Source organism: Erithacus rubecula, assembly GCF_903797595.1.
Source record: "Erithacus rubecula genome assembly, chromosome: 3".
Classification (NCBI taxonomy): Eukaryota; Metazoa; Chordata; class Aves; order Passeriformes; family Muscicapidae; genus Erithacus; species Erithacus rubecula.
In genome coordinates this window covers 107,404,207-107,420,293 of record NC_136689.1, presented here as the reverse complement: position 1 = coordinate 107,420,293, position 16,087 = coordinate 107,404,207, and the positions used below count along the sequence as shown (strand labels likewise).

Below are 16,087 nucleotides of genomic sequence, written 5' to 3'. Positions count from 1 at the left end.
CAGGTAATTTCCTGGACAAAGTCATTTGCCTTATGCCCAAATCCCATTTTTGAAATTTTAGCTTTAATAAAATTATTCAGAATGTCAGATCATCTGGTAGTGGAAGGCTTGATAGCCACAGCTCTGTTTTTCCTGTGGTTTGCCTACATCCTTCACATATACCAGATAATATGGGGGTTTTTTGGGTTTTTCAGTAAAAGGAATTGAGAAAGTTAATGTTTGCTTTAGGATTAATTTATTAAAGATATACAAACAAGTTTGCCATCTCTTGTAGCAGACTAAGAAGCTGAGGTGGGCTTTTTTGAGAGCTGCATAATACTTGGTAGTTCAACCTGGTCTTGCATGCCCTCACGTCCAAGAGGGCATGAATGCAGTCACTAAAAATTCAGATATCCTAAGGATGTGAGACATAAGTGAATGCTAGTAAAAGAATTCTCATCTTGAGATTTGCATCTTGTTTAGGAGCACCACTGACAGGCAAGTGATGCTGTTGGACACTGTTCACCAAATGTTCCAAAGTGACAAACTTCTTTCGAACGCTGCTCGCCAAGCGATTGTGGATCGGTGCCTCCTCACTCTCTTGTGGCACTGCAGCCTGGATGCACTGAGAGTATTCTTTGGCAAGATTATAGTAGAGGCTATGGATACACTTAATTCCAGGTTTACCAAGGTATGAATTGCTTTTTTTTGTATTTAGAGTTAGGGAAGGTCTAAGAAAATGTTGATGTTGGTATGTACATTTTGCTTAACTTTGAATGAAACACTGATAAAGGCAGTTTATTTTCTAGTTTTTGTGTATCATGGAACTGCAGCATGTGCCAGTTATATAAATTGTTGCTGATAAGCTTTTCTTTATTCCCCAACACGCCATTCCTTTGGATTTAATGCATGTTTGCTTATCTACTGTGTATAAAAATTGAAGTTGGAATACAAGCTCTGAAATTAGGTGCATTACTTCTAGAGATAGAAATGCACCTGTAATCATTGCAAAGGTCCTTCAACAAGGGATTAGGAGCACAGATCTTCCTTTATCTATTTACAGCCTGTCTTCCAATTCAGGAATATAGTTGCATACAATAATCTTGCCAGTGGAGGTCTCTGTTCTTGCTATAGTTCTTCAGTCCCGTGGTTTTGCTGGTACAGATGTTCATAAGCAATATGCTGAAATCACTGAAGTTAAGTAATAGTTAGTAAAACAAAAAACTAAGATCTTTATGTAGAGTCACCCACACCATGTTCCTGTTGCTGTAAGTGTTGGCACCAAAGTGAGGTGCATAAACTCATGAATGACACCAAGGATGATGACAGGTGTATGTTTTGCTTACATGTGTCATGAAGCTGAGCTGTCACTCAGTACTCTGCTTATTTTCCTCCAGTATCCTTATAATCATTTAGGCCAATTGTAGTGAAGAAAACTCACCAGACAAGCATGGGTCACCAGAGTTTAATAACTGTACTGCATAGGAACTTAGAATCTGCCAGTCTTTTATTGTCATTAGCTCTTTTTTGTGTTTTAGAAGGTAGAGATAAGCTGAAGGCTGTCTAAGAAATTTAAAGTAACTGGAACTATTCAGAAAGGACAAGAGTCAGGAAATTTCCTCCTGAGATTCTGCCTATTTGTTTCTAGTCCCATGAATATACTTTTGATACACAAGTCACCAAGAAAATGGGGTACTACAAGCTGCTAGAGGTGATGTATGTTCGTCTTTCAAAAGAGGAAGTTTACTCCAAGGACTCTAAAATTAACCAAGCTTACCGTGGCTCCATGAGTGCAGAAGGAAATGAACTTACCAAGACACTAATAAAGTAAGACCATTGTTTATTTTATTTGCTTTATATTTCTGATTAGGTTTTCACCACATACACTTTTTTAAGTAGGCCATGTGAGGCAAAAGATGCATTTGTTCAAGGATGAATATAATCTCTTACATAGCTTTTAATTTTAAATGAAATACACAATAGTGAGTTTGCATTGAAAGAATTATCTGTAGTGTAAACTATAGTTCTGTGTTAGGATAACCTTTGCCTCTTGTTTTTGTACTTCTTTTAAAATTTGTTAAGCTTGTACATTTATTTTACCTTTTCAGTGTGATTCTTGGCCTTTAATTTGTGTTTCCACAACTTCCATTTCAGTATACTCACACTTTTGTGTGGAGTATGGCTTTGTATTGCAAAATTGGTATTTATATGATTAATGAGAAGATGTGATGGATTTTCATTTACATTTCATGATTCAGCAGCACACTCTGTAGGAGTAATTGACTTAATCATCACTGCGAAGGGGGACAAAAGAGAATTACTGAATATTGATGTTAATTAGTATTGTTTAGTTTGTTTAGTATTCAGAGTAAAAAATAAGATTCCTGAATTTCTGTTTTTTATTTTTGTTTTAAAATACTATGTCCTGTGAGGACTTCAAAGAATTTCTTGGCTATGACTTGCAGATCTATTATTGGCTTTGTGACAAAGACCTTTAACAATCATATCTGAACTCTTTTCTTCAGCTTTTAGCATGCATGTCGATTTGTAAGTTTTTGGCAAAGGTCCATGAGAGAAATTTATGTATGCATCAAAACAAATATTCATCTTATCTGTACTTTGCCTGTCATCACATTTCTGACATTAAGGACTCCTGTGTAAATACATGGGGAAATTTTCTTCATCATTGCTCAATGGTTTCATTTCAGTTCCATTTATCTGCAGGATACTTGAACAAGCATGAAGTGGTTTAATTGGATACTGCTTCCTTGAAATTCTGTTGATTCACTGCTGTCTGGTTGGAACCCTTCTTGTACTGCTTAATAAGACTTCTGATGGTGTTTTCTTGCCTGTTTGTATTTAAGGTCGTGCTATGATGCATTTACAGAGAACATGGCAGGAGAGAGCCAGCTGTTGGAGAAGAGGAGACAGTATCACTGTGCAGCCTATAATTGTGCTGTTGCTGTCATCAGTTGTGTCTTCACTGAAAGTAAATTTTACCAAGGCTTTCTTTTCTCAGAAAAATCAGAGAAGGTGAGAAGCTTCTGTTGCTATTAGAAGGCTTCCAGAGCATGAGACACAAAGTGATTTTCCCTGATGGCAATAAATCAAAGAGTGAAACCTGAATGACATGCAGTTATACTAACAAACTACCCAGTGAGGCAATAGAAGGAGTGGTAGCTGATGAAAGTTTTACCAACTGTTTGGGAATGGGTGAAGTAGTGATACTGTTTTGCTTCCACTCCCAGACAGTTTTCTAAAACAGGAGGAAAAAGCCCTATTGTTTAACTTCTCCAGTGTTGGAATATACTTGAATAAGAGAGACCATTTTACAGACCACATTCTGTGCTGTTGAGTCTAGAGTAGTTAAGTAGCAAATTTTTTTTTTCTGAGTACTGATGCAGAAAACTACACACTTTCTATGTTTTACATTGATCTGTTGAATTTTTTTGAAGAAGAAATAAAAGATATTAAAAGCAATTATTATTGTGTGCAGCATTATAATTTTGCTATTTCCAAACACACTTTGGTTTGCAGAACTTGCTGATTTTTGAAAATTTGATAGACCTGAAGCGTCAGTACACATTTCCTGTTGAAATTGAGGTGAGTGAAATTTCTGGCCTTTAACATTTCTAAGTAAAAAAAGGGTGTGACTTTAACAGTGTAATTAGAAGAGCAGGTAAATTCTCACATATGGGGAAAGAGGATACAAAAAATGGAGTAGTGGATACAAAAAAGATGGTATATTCCTCTAATGATTTAAAGTACATTTTTCTGAGAGAAGTCCAGACCTGAAATTTAGAACAGACCTGTAATGCACATAACTTTTAACATGCTTTTTAGTGTACTTACTTTGATAGTGAACAGCTGTAGGAATAAAAAATTAAATTGTTTTTCTGTTGCATTAATAATAGCAATTTACACCGTGAGATTTCCATCCATGACAAGTAGTTTTAATCGTTTTTTTGGTATCTCTATAAATAAGTGTAAATAATCTGTAAATTTTTAAGAAATTAATTAACTTTTTTTTTTTTTTTTGTTCAGTAATTATAACTTATTTCTTGCTTATTTCTTGTTTAGGTGCCTCTGGAAAGGAAGAAGAGGTACATTGCTATTAGGAAGGAGGCCAGGGATGCAGAGAATAGCAGCCACGGTATGAAAGTCATTTATGGTCATGAAAAAAATGCTTTCTTACCTATCATAAAGTGATTGATGTGTTCTTCCCTGGCTTTTACAGTAGCAGGCATTCGATGTATTTCATCTAACAATCAATTCCCATCTACCCTTAAGTTTTAGTGGGCAGTAAAGGCTTGTTTCTTGTAGTTACTTTGATTAATGGACTGTTCTACTGTTCTTCTTTCCTGTCTAGATGAACCCAAGTATTTAGCTTCTTCATCATACATGATGGGCAGCAGCTTGAGTGAGGAAATGAGTCAGTTTGATTTTTCTACTGGAGTCCAAGGTTTTTCTTACAGCTCCCAAGATGTTACAGCTAGCAGCACTCGTTTCAGGAGAAAGGTAATTTAGTGACTTATGTGCTGTGAGAAAGAAAAGTTTTATGCTGTTGAGGAATTACATACATTTATTGGGGTTGAGAAGGAGAAATTTCTAGTCTTCTATATTTGTTTCTACCTGACTGAGAATGAGTTCCTCCAGAAGATGAGGGAGAGGATTTGAGCTGTTTTCTGTCCCTTTTGTCTTTTTTCCTCTCTCCACTGTCTATAGTTGATAAAAAGTGATGCCCTATTGTGTTTCTAAAGCTGAGTAGTGTGAGTGAAGTCAGCCTGAGCTGTAAAATGATGGCTTGTGACTGCATTCAGGCACATCCTCTGATGGTTATATTTTGCTGTTAGGCAAATGGTTTCCTCATTTCCTTCTTCTTTTGGTCTGTGACAGAATGAGCTGTATCAAATGGATAGAATAAATAATCAAACAATTATTTTTGTTTTTCTGTTGTGGCATCTTGTATTTAACTGTTGCTCTTGGGAGATATTAAATGCTGTTCTTTCAGCAAAGACTTGAGCTTGTGTTCCTTCTGCAATCAAAAGATGTCTCACTAGCAGTAATGCTGTGAAAAGATATTTACTGTGAAACAGAAAGCTTGTAGAAGTGTTACAGACACTGAAGACACAATCTATCAAAATAACTGTGAACACTGGTGAAGATAAACTGTTTCCAGGTTTTGGAGCAAAGAGGTGTTTTTGCTGCAGAGAAATTAAGCAGGATAGGAAGGACACTTCTAGTTTCCCTAGTAACGTTGTAATTTCTAACTAAAGAATTTTCTTCTGTGATTTACTCTGTCTAGCAAAAGAGAACTGCTGCAGATGCTGGTCAGTGTGAGTAACACGTCCATTGACATAGAGGTGTTATGAAACAAGATAATTACTTTGAGGTTCAACTTAACTCCTCCTGCTTTCAGCATTTGCCACACCTGTCCTGGCAGGTAGTAAAGTCAGAGTAACATAAAGCTGACATCAGTTGGCACAAAAAGTGAAGAATGTGCAGATCTGGTGCATGCACTTGGGAGGCATCTGTTTGAACAGCACATTTGATGTATTCCCAATTGCACACACTGCTTGTGTAGTCAATCTAAGTACAGATAAGATCAGAATGACTCATGGCATGATTGGGATTTAAAAGGAAATACATTGTTATTATCCATAGTAACGCTTGTTGGTTTTGGTTTGTTTTTTTTTTCAGGAGCCCACAGAACACAAGGTTTTAAACGATGAGATGGAACTGGAAATGGATGAATTCAACCAACATGAATGTATGGCTTCTATGACCACTCTGATTAAACATATGCAGAGAAACCAGATCACACCCAAAGTGGAGGAGGCCAGTATTAACTAAAACATTGTCATTTTCCCATTAATACTACCAAGAAAAGAGAGTCATGCTTGAATCCCTTAATTTTTCATTTTCTTGGCTGTATTATAGTGAAACCTGTGTAATTTGACCTTAGGGCTTTTTGGCTTGGTAAGCTTGTTGGATGCAAGAAGTGATTTGATTTTTGCTCATCACTTCTGAATTTCAGGGGACAGTTCCAGTAGATCTTCCTCTTTGGATGAAATTTCTTCATGGCAAATTAGGAAACCCATCAGTACCATTAAATATTCGTCTCTTCATATCAAAACTTATTGTAAATACTGAGGATGTGAGTAACTTTTGTTCATTATATCAAATGTGTAACTCTTGCAGGGTAAAATACTTCATCAGTTGAGATCTTTGGAGCATTCACATTGAGTAGTTTTCTGTGATTAAAGGGAGTGCATTTATGGCCCAAAATTCCAGATATTGCAAGTATTTTGAATGCATTATTAATACTTTTTCTCCCATATTCTACTTCTGTAAGTAGAAGGTATCCACAATATGTGTCTTCTGGAAAGGATTAGTAATGTATTCATTGATAGGCAAGAGGTGGGGCTGATCATACTTTCCATCTTTACAAGGCAAATACAATGTTTCATTAGTGGACACAGATGAGTCTTATAGAAACACTTTGAGCTGAATGGTGTTCTTGTTGCAGAAGGATACTGACATAGCATAACCTGTGTTTACTTGAGATGCAACATTTTTTAACTCATTCTTGGGTAAAACATTCTCAACCTACTTCATATAATATTTTAAAGTATAATGGTTCTGTCTGGAATATTCCAAACAAAAAAATGCTGAATTTCAGAGTTAAATCAAGAACCTTTATGTCCATTTAATGCTACTTACTTAATAAAGCTGTCTGAAATTGAAGAGTAGATGAATGGCATACTCTTTCAAATCCTTTATAGACAGATTTTCTAGGTGAGATCCATGCTGTCTGTGCTCTAGTGAAATAATTCACTTTCTGTGGTTAGATGTTTCTAAGGAAAAGTACGAAATGTAGATGTGGATACTTTTTATTTTAAAATTGTTATGGTTGTTCCCTCAGGGGTTGAGTAAAGTGCTAAAGAGGTTGGTTTAGCAGACTTTCCAGTAATGTTTATTGGACAGCAGGTTTCTGAATAGTTGGGTAACTTGTACTTTATCATCGATTCTTCTCAGGTATTCCGGCCTTATGCCAAGCACTGGCTTGGTCCATTGCTGCAACTTGTTGTTTCTGGAAATAATGGAGGTGAAGGGATTCATTACATGGTGGTGGAAATAGTAGTTACAATCCTTTCCTGGACAAGTGTAGCCACTCCCAAAGTAAGGAAATGTGAAATTTATTTTTATTGTTATTGTGACTGTTCAGTAAAGAATGACTGAGCTTGTTTTTATGCTCTTAAATAATTTTGTACATCAGTCCACTTTTGCATTTTGCAGTTTTTTTACATATTAATTTCAAACATAACTTGTTTACTTGCTTTCATGAAAAAAATGTATATCTTCTTGGAGTCACTATGTTTATTTTTGATCCTGGTTTTTGTAGGGGAATATTAAAGATGAGATTTTGGCTAACAGATTGCTTGAATTCTTGATGAAAAATGCATTTCACCCAAAAAGAGCTGTGTTCAGACACAATCTGGAAATCATAAAGACAGTTATAGAGTGTTGGAAGAACTGTCTCTCCATACCTTACAGGTAAATATTTGGATAATTGCTTTCTTTTATGAATATTTCATAAATATAAGTAAAGGGTATCAAAGGATACAGGAAGGTAAATTCAGCTGCAATAGTAAACTTTTTGTCCCTACAGTGAACAGTAGAACTTCAGAACCAAACTCTCCAAAGATTATAAATTAATTTGAAAAACAGCAAGGAGAGAGAGCAATATGGGAAAACATGTAAAGGATTATAGGAGGAGCAACATTAGCAGGAGTAATCTCTGCAAAGATTTTTTTTTTCTGAAGTTTTGAATGTTATCACTGAATATTGTGCTATCTGCCATGCTTGTGAACATGTCAAGCATTTGTGTGGGCTTACAGTCTCTTTTCAGCTGTTTTGGTGTGGGTTTCTTTGCAAAGACTTCTTCATTGAAGTTAAATATCTACTGCTTTCTTTTTATCCCTTTCAAGGTTTGTATATATGCATATACATCCCTAGATACAAAGACAGTGAGTTATTTATGGTGTGTCTATTTTGGGGTTTTCATGTGTATCATTGCTTTTGTTTTTTTATCCAACAGTTTAATATTTGAAAAGTTTTCTAGTGGAGACCCTGATACAAAGGATAATTCAGTGGGAATTCAGCTGCTGGGAATTGTTCTTGCTAACAATTTGCCACCCTTTGACCCAAAGTGTGAAATAGATCGTGTCAGGTGAGAAATGCAGTTTTTTGTGTATGATCTCCAAAAAATCTCAAGCCAAAGAGAGCAAGTTTAATTTGTCAACAAGACAAATGGGAGCTTGTTCTTTGGAATCCTTTGTCCCATCATCCCTTTGCTATCATCTGTCAGATGTAATACTTTTCTAGCTGCAAATGCAGACCACATTTATTTTGGGAGGTATCTAGAAAGTTGTACAATTTTTTACAGTGATCCTCAGGGTTCTGGTGTTGTGGAAATTCATAGAGTCAGAAATTGTTAAAGCAGAGATTTGAGACACTGCAAATGCATGTTGTGCTGTGTTCAGCTCTTCTGAAAGCAGTCATTATTACTCCAGCAGCTCAAATTAATTTTTTGCATGAGTTTAAATTTGTGTGCTGGGGTAGTGGCTTACAGCAGGTCTGTCTTTTTGTGCTAGGTATTTTCAAGCTTTGACCAGCAACATGGGCTTACTAAAGTATAAAGAAGTTTATGCAGCTGCAGCAGAAGTTTTGGGACTTGCTCTTCAATACATAGCTGAGAAAGAAAATGTAAGTCAACTGTATTTTGTGTTTGACCTTTCCTCTTTTAATTTTATATTCATCTTTTATATGACTAGTCAATTCAGATCCAGAAATGAATGTATTTAAAACCCAGCAGTCTTTATCCAGCAGATTAATTAAAGATTCAAACTACTAACTCAACGGGAAAAGAATTTGAGGGCAGACTAAGTGCAGAATTTTTGCCTTGCTCTTTTGGAACTGACAGTGAACAATCTCTTTCTGAGGCTTTATTCAGCTTTTGCCAGCCAGCAACACTAGCATGGTATGTTTTAAAGCTGGGGGGTTTTAAGAGAAAAAGAAAAACAAGTTGGGAGGTTTGTAACTATCTTTTGAATAACTGTGTCTGAATCCAGTTATTTTATAGGTAGTGGATATAAGGTGAATGCAAAACTGTTACCAAATCCTGCAGTGGTAGAACTGATGGATTGTGCTTGATGATCACAGAAGTCAGTTTGAGACACATCTAGAAGCAATTCTTGATGCAGTAGTTCAGGAACTTCTGGAGTTTGGTATCAGAAAAGTTTCTAGGGTAAACAGATCGGCAGGTTCAAAGGGAAATTAGGTAAATTCGTGCACAAAAAAATGTCATGGACAGGTTCTAAATACAACAGGCAGCAAAGATTCTTAATCTAATGATAAATCTGTGTTGGGTTGTACAAGAAAAAAAGAGGATAAAATGCAGACAGGATATTGTGTTCCCCCTAAACATAATTCTGTAACTGCTATTCAAGACAAAAATACCAAGTTGTTGGCTGAGTGGAGTATTAGCCTGACCTTGTAGGTTATTCTTCCTTGTCTCCTCGTTATCCTTGCTTCTTTCTCCACTTAATTTCATTCTGGCTGTTCTTTCACAGTTTGTGGAGCATATTTCATAAGTCTTCATGAAGTCTCTCTCTGTTCCATTATAAGCAGTATTTTGAATAAATGAGCAAAGGTAGTGTAAATTTTATCTTGGATAAGGCTTATTCCTTTGATGTTAGTTACAGGTTGCTGATTGTTTTTCACCTTTTTACTAAAAATATCTGATTTTTTTGCATTCATAGTTGGAATTCTTGAATACTGAATGAGAAGCTGCTTATTATTTATATAAGCATGCTAAGCAGCTTTTACTACAAAATTAAGGTATTGGTTCCAAACCAATCTAAGGAAGCTCCTAAATGTATTTTTTTTAAGCAACAATCATGTGTTTTACCCAGTCAGAGCTGTACAGGACCCATGAAGCATCATAAAGGTTAAGATGAGTTGGCTGGATTTTGCTTAGTTAAATGCACAAGAATCAAGCAGTATAGCAGCAAAACCATATTTCTTTAAGGTGGTTATGATTTTCATGAGTATCCTTGTCTTTCTCATTTTCAGATACTTGAAGATCCAGTTTATGATTGTGTTGTAAAACAATTGAAGCATCATCAGAACACGCAACATGATAAGTTTATTCAGTGCTTGAATAAAGTTGTTAAGAATTTTCCACCTCTTGCTGACAGGTGTGTCATGATTTATGTGCTGTGACTGTAAATCTAGAGGAACAATAGAGAATAACTTGCTTTTCTTTGTGGGCTTCTGGTTATGTTAAGGTTTATGAATGCAGTATTCTTTTTGATACCCAAACTTCATGGTGTGATGAAAACCTTTTGTCTGGAAGTAATAATGTGCCGAGCTGAAGAAGTTCCTGATCTCCACTTGCAGTTAAGGAGTAAAGATTTTATCCAGATCATGAATCATAGGTAAGTAGTCATGTGATTATGATGAGTAGTTAAGTTTCTTGATAACATTTTCTATGCTGCCCACAACATTTTTACATTCAGAAGCATTTATAATTCACCTTCAGTTTTTGGTCATTATTCCCCTAATTTGAGCTAATGTAATCTGGGAGTTAAGATGGTCAGTTCATTGTGAAAAATGAGCAAACACTCCTAAAATAGTCTGAGGGTGAAACACCAGTGGGATGTAAATTTCTGTAGTTTGTATTAGTTTACTTATATTCTTACTCTTAGATTGAGTCCAAAAGTGTTTACTTACAGCCCCTTATGCAAAACCAAATATTGTTGATAAAACATAAACTGATCTTCTAGTTCTGTGTGTAGCAATGATGAGAAAAGCAATGTAACTGTGTTTTTTTCCCCCTCTTCTTTTAGGGATGATGAAAGACAAAGGGTTTGTTTGGATATAGTGTACAAGATGCTGTCTAAGTTAAAACCACTAGAACTTAAAGAACTTCTGCCTGGAGTGACAGGGTTCATTTCTCACCCCTCTGTGATATGTCGGCAGCGCATGTATGATATCCTGATGTGGATTTATGATAATTACAGGTGTGTGTTCACTGCAGATGTTGTCTTTCAGTGGATTGTCTCAGGCAGAGTGAAAGTGTTTGTAACAGTCTTCCAACTTCATATCTCTTACTGAGGGATTTTACCAGTTGTCAGAAGAACAGAGTCTGTGATTTGCCTAACTGACTTTGGCCTTTGGTGACAATTTTATCACTTCCAGTTAAGGGATAAATCCTTGGACCAGAACTAGGATTTTGTATCACCACAGCAGGCTGGCATAAGAGATCTTAACTTTGGTGCTCCAGCTTTTTTTCTTGTTGCTGGAATTTGTAACTAGTGAAAGTTATACATTAAAGAAATTTCCTTTTATATAGAAGATACATTAAGGCACATGGGCATGATCTGGATGCTTCCATCTGGTAGATAAAGATGGTCTTGCTGTTTGACCCCTTAGAATAGGGAACAGCACATACTCAGTTTGGCAGGAGGGTTGCTGTTGAATTACCTTAGTTGGGTTTTATGTGCTTTTTCCCCAAGATAACTCTTTGAATGGACAGTTATTGCCAAAAAAAAGTACAATCAATTTCTACTCTGACATCACTTGTGAAAAGCATTCTCTGCCTTTTTTTTCAGATTCAACCTTGCAAAGTTCATAATAAATACCTAACATATTAGTTAGCTTATTAGATAATTTCTTTTATAAGTAGTGAAGATACAAGGCATTTTTGGTAAGGAAGCCCTCGTTATTTTGTCATGCCGAGTTGAGATTTTTTTCAGAGGGCATATTCGTCCTTTTTATCCCAGCATCCCCATCATCTTATTTTGCTATGAATTGTTTGAAATAAGTCATTAAGGGATATTTTTTTCCTACCATCAGTGATCCAGAAAGTCAAGCAGATGATGATTCTCGGGAGATACTCAAAGTGGCAAAAGAAATGCTGCTTCAAGGACTGATTGATGAGAATGCTGAACTGCAGTGAGTAAAGAGTGTTTTGATAGGTGTCTGAAATTAAAATACCTTCATTTCTCTTACTTTATTTGATGCAAAAAAGTTGATCCTTAGTATTTTTTTAGGTATTTCAATATAAAAGAGTAACACTGAGGTAATACCATTTTCTCTTCTTCCAATAAGTTAATTTATAAAATTGTGCTCCATGGTGTTACACCAAGTGTAAGTGAAGCATTCAAACAAACCTCTAAGGGGAGGTTGTTTCACTGTGTTAAACCTAATTCTGCATTAAGGTTCTAGAGTTTTTGAATAAGGACCCTGCTGTGCACAAACACATAATAATAAATTAAATGTTGGATTTATAGAATTTATTTTGTGAAAGCAAAAGATTAAAAGGTGATCTTGGTGCTTCTCCATCCATAGCACTTCTCAAGAAGAAAGTACTTGACAAAAACAATTTTTTCAGAGTAAACCTTTTATATGAGGCACAAAATATGGCAGATGAGTGAGGAATTTGGTGTAATTCAATGGAAGATTAGTGGCATGTAAGTGTTAGTTTAAGGCCTTAAAACCTTATTGTTTTGGAGTTTTTTTGCTGTGGGTTTGGGGATTTATCTTTTTTTCCCTTTAAAACTAGGCTTTTTTTTTGAAGTGGGATTCTGTTTGAAGATAACCAAGAATAACTTTATTCTTTGCCTTTACAGATTAATTGTTAGGAATTTTTGGAGTCATGAGACAAGGTTGCCCACAAATACTCTTGACCGCATGCTGTCATTGTTAAGTTCTTTATATTCCACCAAGATTGAAACACAGTACTTGAGTCTAATCACAAATTTTATGCTTGAAATGACTAGCAAGAGCCCGGACTATTCCAGAAAAATATTTGAGCATCCACTGTCTGAATGCAAATTTCAGGTGAATTTTGTACTGTGCTGTCCTATATGCAACTGTGTGACAAATTCTACTTATTAATGTAGCTATGGCTTAGAAAAGAATGGCATCATGAAAGGCATTTTTCAAAGAGTTTTGTGCTGCAAAGTTAACAGGTGCAGCAGTTGCAAGTTGTGCAAGAATCAGAAGTTTGATTATTTTGTGGGGGCAATAATTGCACTTTCTTTTAAATATATATATCTAATTAATATATAGCTGATTTGTAGAGAACTGAAATACTAAAAAAGAGGGTAGCAGAGAGAAGTACCATCAACTGGAGAAATACTGTCAAGAAACAGGAATATTGATGTAAGAGCTGTAAATCAGTCCTTGGCTGACCAGTCTAAAATTAGTGACCTTTTTTTACTGAGCTGTGAAGAACTTCTACATTCTTGTGGTTTGTTGGGGGTTTTTTTATATATAGTCAAGTTCTGCCCCTATGCCTGGGAGGGTGTTTTGATTTCTGGACTGTAATTTCTGCTGTCCTGCTCAATGAAGAAATGTTCCATCTTTTTTGTTCTACTTAAAATCTTTCTTTGTTCATAGGACTTTGTGGTGGATTCCAGCTGGCGTTACCGAAGTACTGTGCTCACACCAATGTTTGTGGAGACTCAGGCTTCCCCAAGTACACACAGGAATTTGTCCCAGGAAAGATCCCTCTCTCCTTCTGGGTCAGTTGGTGGGCAAGTGAGGGCTACCCAAAGGCAATATGAATTTACACCTACACAGCATGGCAGTAAGTCCAGACCAGTGCTTTCTGAAATACTGTTTTTTGCTGTAGGAATGATGTAATTTCTTTTGTAAATGATTTTTTAATGTAGAAGTGTAAGTGAGTTTGATATTTTGTTTTTAAGGGCTTTTTTTTTTGTGTGTGTAGTATGAGAAAAAATAGCACATTTTTATTAGTCTCATACATATTTTATGTTCTGCCTAATGTAAAAGAAACTTAGCAGGTTTTCTGTCTTACCTAGCAGCTTGAAATCTGTTCTGCCCTTACACACTAGAAAATTATATTTTTGGGGAGAGAAAAAATACCTGTCTCATAGATGTTTTTGCTTTATTTTTATCTGAGTATGTTACAGCTTTTTGGCAATTTCTTGTTACAGGTGGTAGAAGTTCTTTTAATTGGCTAACTGGAAGTAGCATTGACACTTTGGCAGAATATGCAGTTCCTTCATCCTCTGAATCCTTGTCTTCATCCATGCTGTTGATTAGCAAACGGAGTGAAAAATTTAAACAAGCAACCTTTAAACCATTGGGGCCAGATTTTGGGAAAAAAAGGCTGGGTTTGCCTGGAGATGAAGTGGACAGCAAAACTAAAGGTCTGTAAGCCTTACTGTGCAATTTCTGTAAACTATCCTTGTCAGTTATTTGACTGGCAGTCTATTATCTTTGAGACAGTCCAATTGAGGTTCACCTTGAGAGATTTTGTTTCCAGGAGTGTGTGATGATACATGACATGTCACAAAAAGCTAGTTTTTTGCTAGGAATTGTAAGATTATATGTTGCTGTTTGAAAGAACTGACTGGATCAGAACCCAGTCATTGTGATCATTCCTACCTCTCCTTAAGAGCATCACAGCATGAATATCAGACTGTTCTGATCCTTCTGTTTTGAATATAATTCTTTTAAGAAGAGATCTCTTTAAATGAATTTTCTAAACCATTTCAGCTGTGCTGACATGATCTCCAACATTTTGCAATCTGTCATTTGAAGTCCTTGCTTTTTTCTAAGAATTCTCCTTCTTCCACCCAGTCAATAAGTGAAAAATATCTGTACTGCTCTGAAGTGACTTAGGATCCTTCTCCCTCTTTAACTCTTGTCTACTTTGTCATTTAAATCTTGACCAAAATGATTATATTAGGAGTTCTGGCACAGAGCTGTAAAGATCAACCTTTTCAGTACCTGAGCGGTGTTGCAGAGAAGTTATGAATAATGGCCTGTAGTTCATGCAGAACTACAGAAATGGAGAGCTCAGTCTACCATTTAGTTAGTCCCTGGTCTTCTATCCAGGAAAATGCCAGTTACAGTGGTGTGCTTTTGTTTGCTCACTCTCCTTTTCTAGGAAGTGGAATGAACTGACAGTCAGTTAAGTGGCCTTTCCTGTCCTGAGCAGGAGTAGATCTAGTGGCAGTTCTGTAGTCATAACTTAAAGAATACAGTACAATATTATTACTGCACAACTTTTTAATATCTTTTAGCACCTCTTTTATTTAGGGAGTTACACACTTTCTAGAATATACTTCTAATGCCATACATGCCTTTGAGAGCTTAAAATAAATCTGGCATATGGAGCATATTTGTTCATGAGTTTTAGTGTCTTTTCCCTGTCCAATAGTTTGATCTTTATACCTCACCCATGCACTTGAATTCTCTACGTAAATGCTTCTTCTCCTCTGTGTAAATACCTCTATATAAATATCTCTTCTACTAAGAGCAACTTAATTTGTTAACATTGGCTGGCTTGTTGAAAGGCTTCACATTGAGTTGTTTGCTAGGAAATTTAGGAGACTAGGTGGTAAGCTAGTAAATACAAAGGTGATGTTTGTTTTTATATGATGCTTTTGCCTCAAATCTGAAAGGAAAGCTGTGTACATGATCATATGTTCCCTAGGTATAGAAGAACGAGCAGAAATTCTAAGACTGCGAAGACGTTTCTTGAAGGACCAAGACAAACTCAGTCTGATTTATGCCAGAAAAAGTCTGGCTGAACAGAAAAGAGAAAAGGTTTGTCAGTCCAAATGGGCTTAAAATTTTAAGTCTTGATGCCATTTGCAGTCTTGTACTTAATCTCTTGTAGTAACTTTGTGAAGAAAGTGCAGGTGTAAGGTACTGGTTGCTACTTTAAGAGCTTTGGAAGGTTTAATTTGGAAATAATGCTATTTATGGCCTTAAAGCTAAATTATGTTACTTAACATGGGTGAGAAAAGAGCTGGATGATAACACTTCCAGTCTGCCACTTAAAGTGCATGAAATGGTTTTATGTGATGGGAGTCCCTAAAAGCTATTGCAAGTCCTTTACAGTTGTCAGTCTGGAAACTAGGAGCCTTAGAGCTACAATACATTGCAGAAATAGTTGGAGAACATTATCCAGTGTCTGAAGGTGGACTCAAAAATGTGGTACAGCTGATGGACTAACCAGAATTAGCTTGAACTTTTAACCTGAAGGAATGTCAGTCATAGT

At 36.0% G+C, this 16,087-nt stretch overlaps 1 protein-coding gene across 3 annotated transcripts in view; it reads left to right on the top strand.

The window, feature by feature from the left end:
- The window catches only part of PRKDC (protein kinase, DNA-activated, catalytic subunit), a gene marked incomplete at its 5' end in the record, with an annotated part of 81,230 nt that overhangs the window by 35,400 nt on the left and 29,743 nt on the right, over positions 1–16,087 (top strand). For all 3 annotated transcript variants that reach the window (XR_013773515.1, XM_079299378.1, XM_079299377.1), the window contains 20 exons: positions 463–670; positions 1,628–1,806; positions 2,844–3,012; positions 3,517–3,582; positions 4,060–4,132; positions 4,349–4,497; positions 5,680–5,817; positions 6,017–6,136; positions 7,018–7,161; positions 7,385–7,536; positions 8,081–8,212; positions 8,637–8,748; positions 10,117–10,241; positions 10,332–10,481; positions 10,893–11,066; positions 11,902–12,000; positions 12,678–12,888; positions 13,450–13,639; positions 14,010–14,225; positions 15,518–15,630. Coding sequence is in view for 2 of the 3 variants with exons in the window: in XM_079299378.1 (XP_079155504.1) it covers positions 463–670; positions 1,628–1,806; positions 2,844–3,012; positions 3,517–3,582; positions 4,060–4,132; positions 4,349–4,497; positions 5,680–5,817; positions 6,017–6,136; positions 7,018–7,161; positions 7,385–7,536; positions 8,081–8,212; positions 8,637–8,748; positions 10,117–10,241; positions 10,332–10,481; positions 10,893–11,066; positions 11,902–12,000; positions 12,678–12,888; positions 13,450–13,639; positions 14,010–14,225; positions 15,518–15,630 (2,920 nt within the window). The remainder of the gene's footprint in view (positions 1–462; positions 671–1,627; positions 1,807–2,843; positions 3,013–3,516; positions 3,583–4,059; positions 4,133–4,348; positions 4,498–5,679; positions 5,818–6,016; positions 6,137–7,017; positions 7,162–7,384; positions 7,537–8,080; positions 8,213–8,636; positions 8,749–10,116; positions 10,242–10,331; positions 10,482–10,892; positions 11,067–11,901; positions 12,001–12,677; positions 12,889–13,449; positions 13,640–14,009; positions 14,226–15,517; positions 15,631–16,087) is intronic.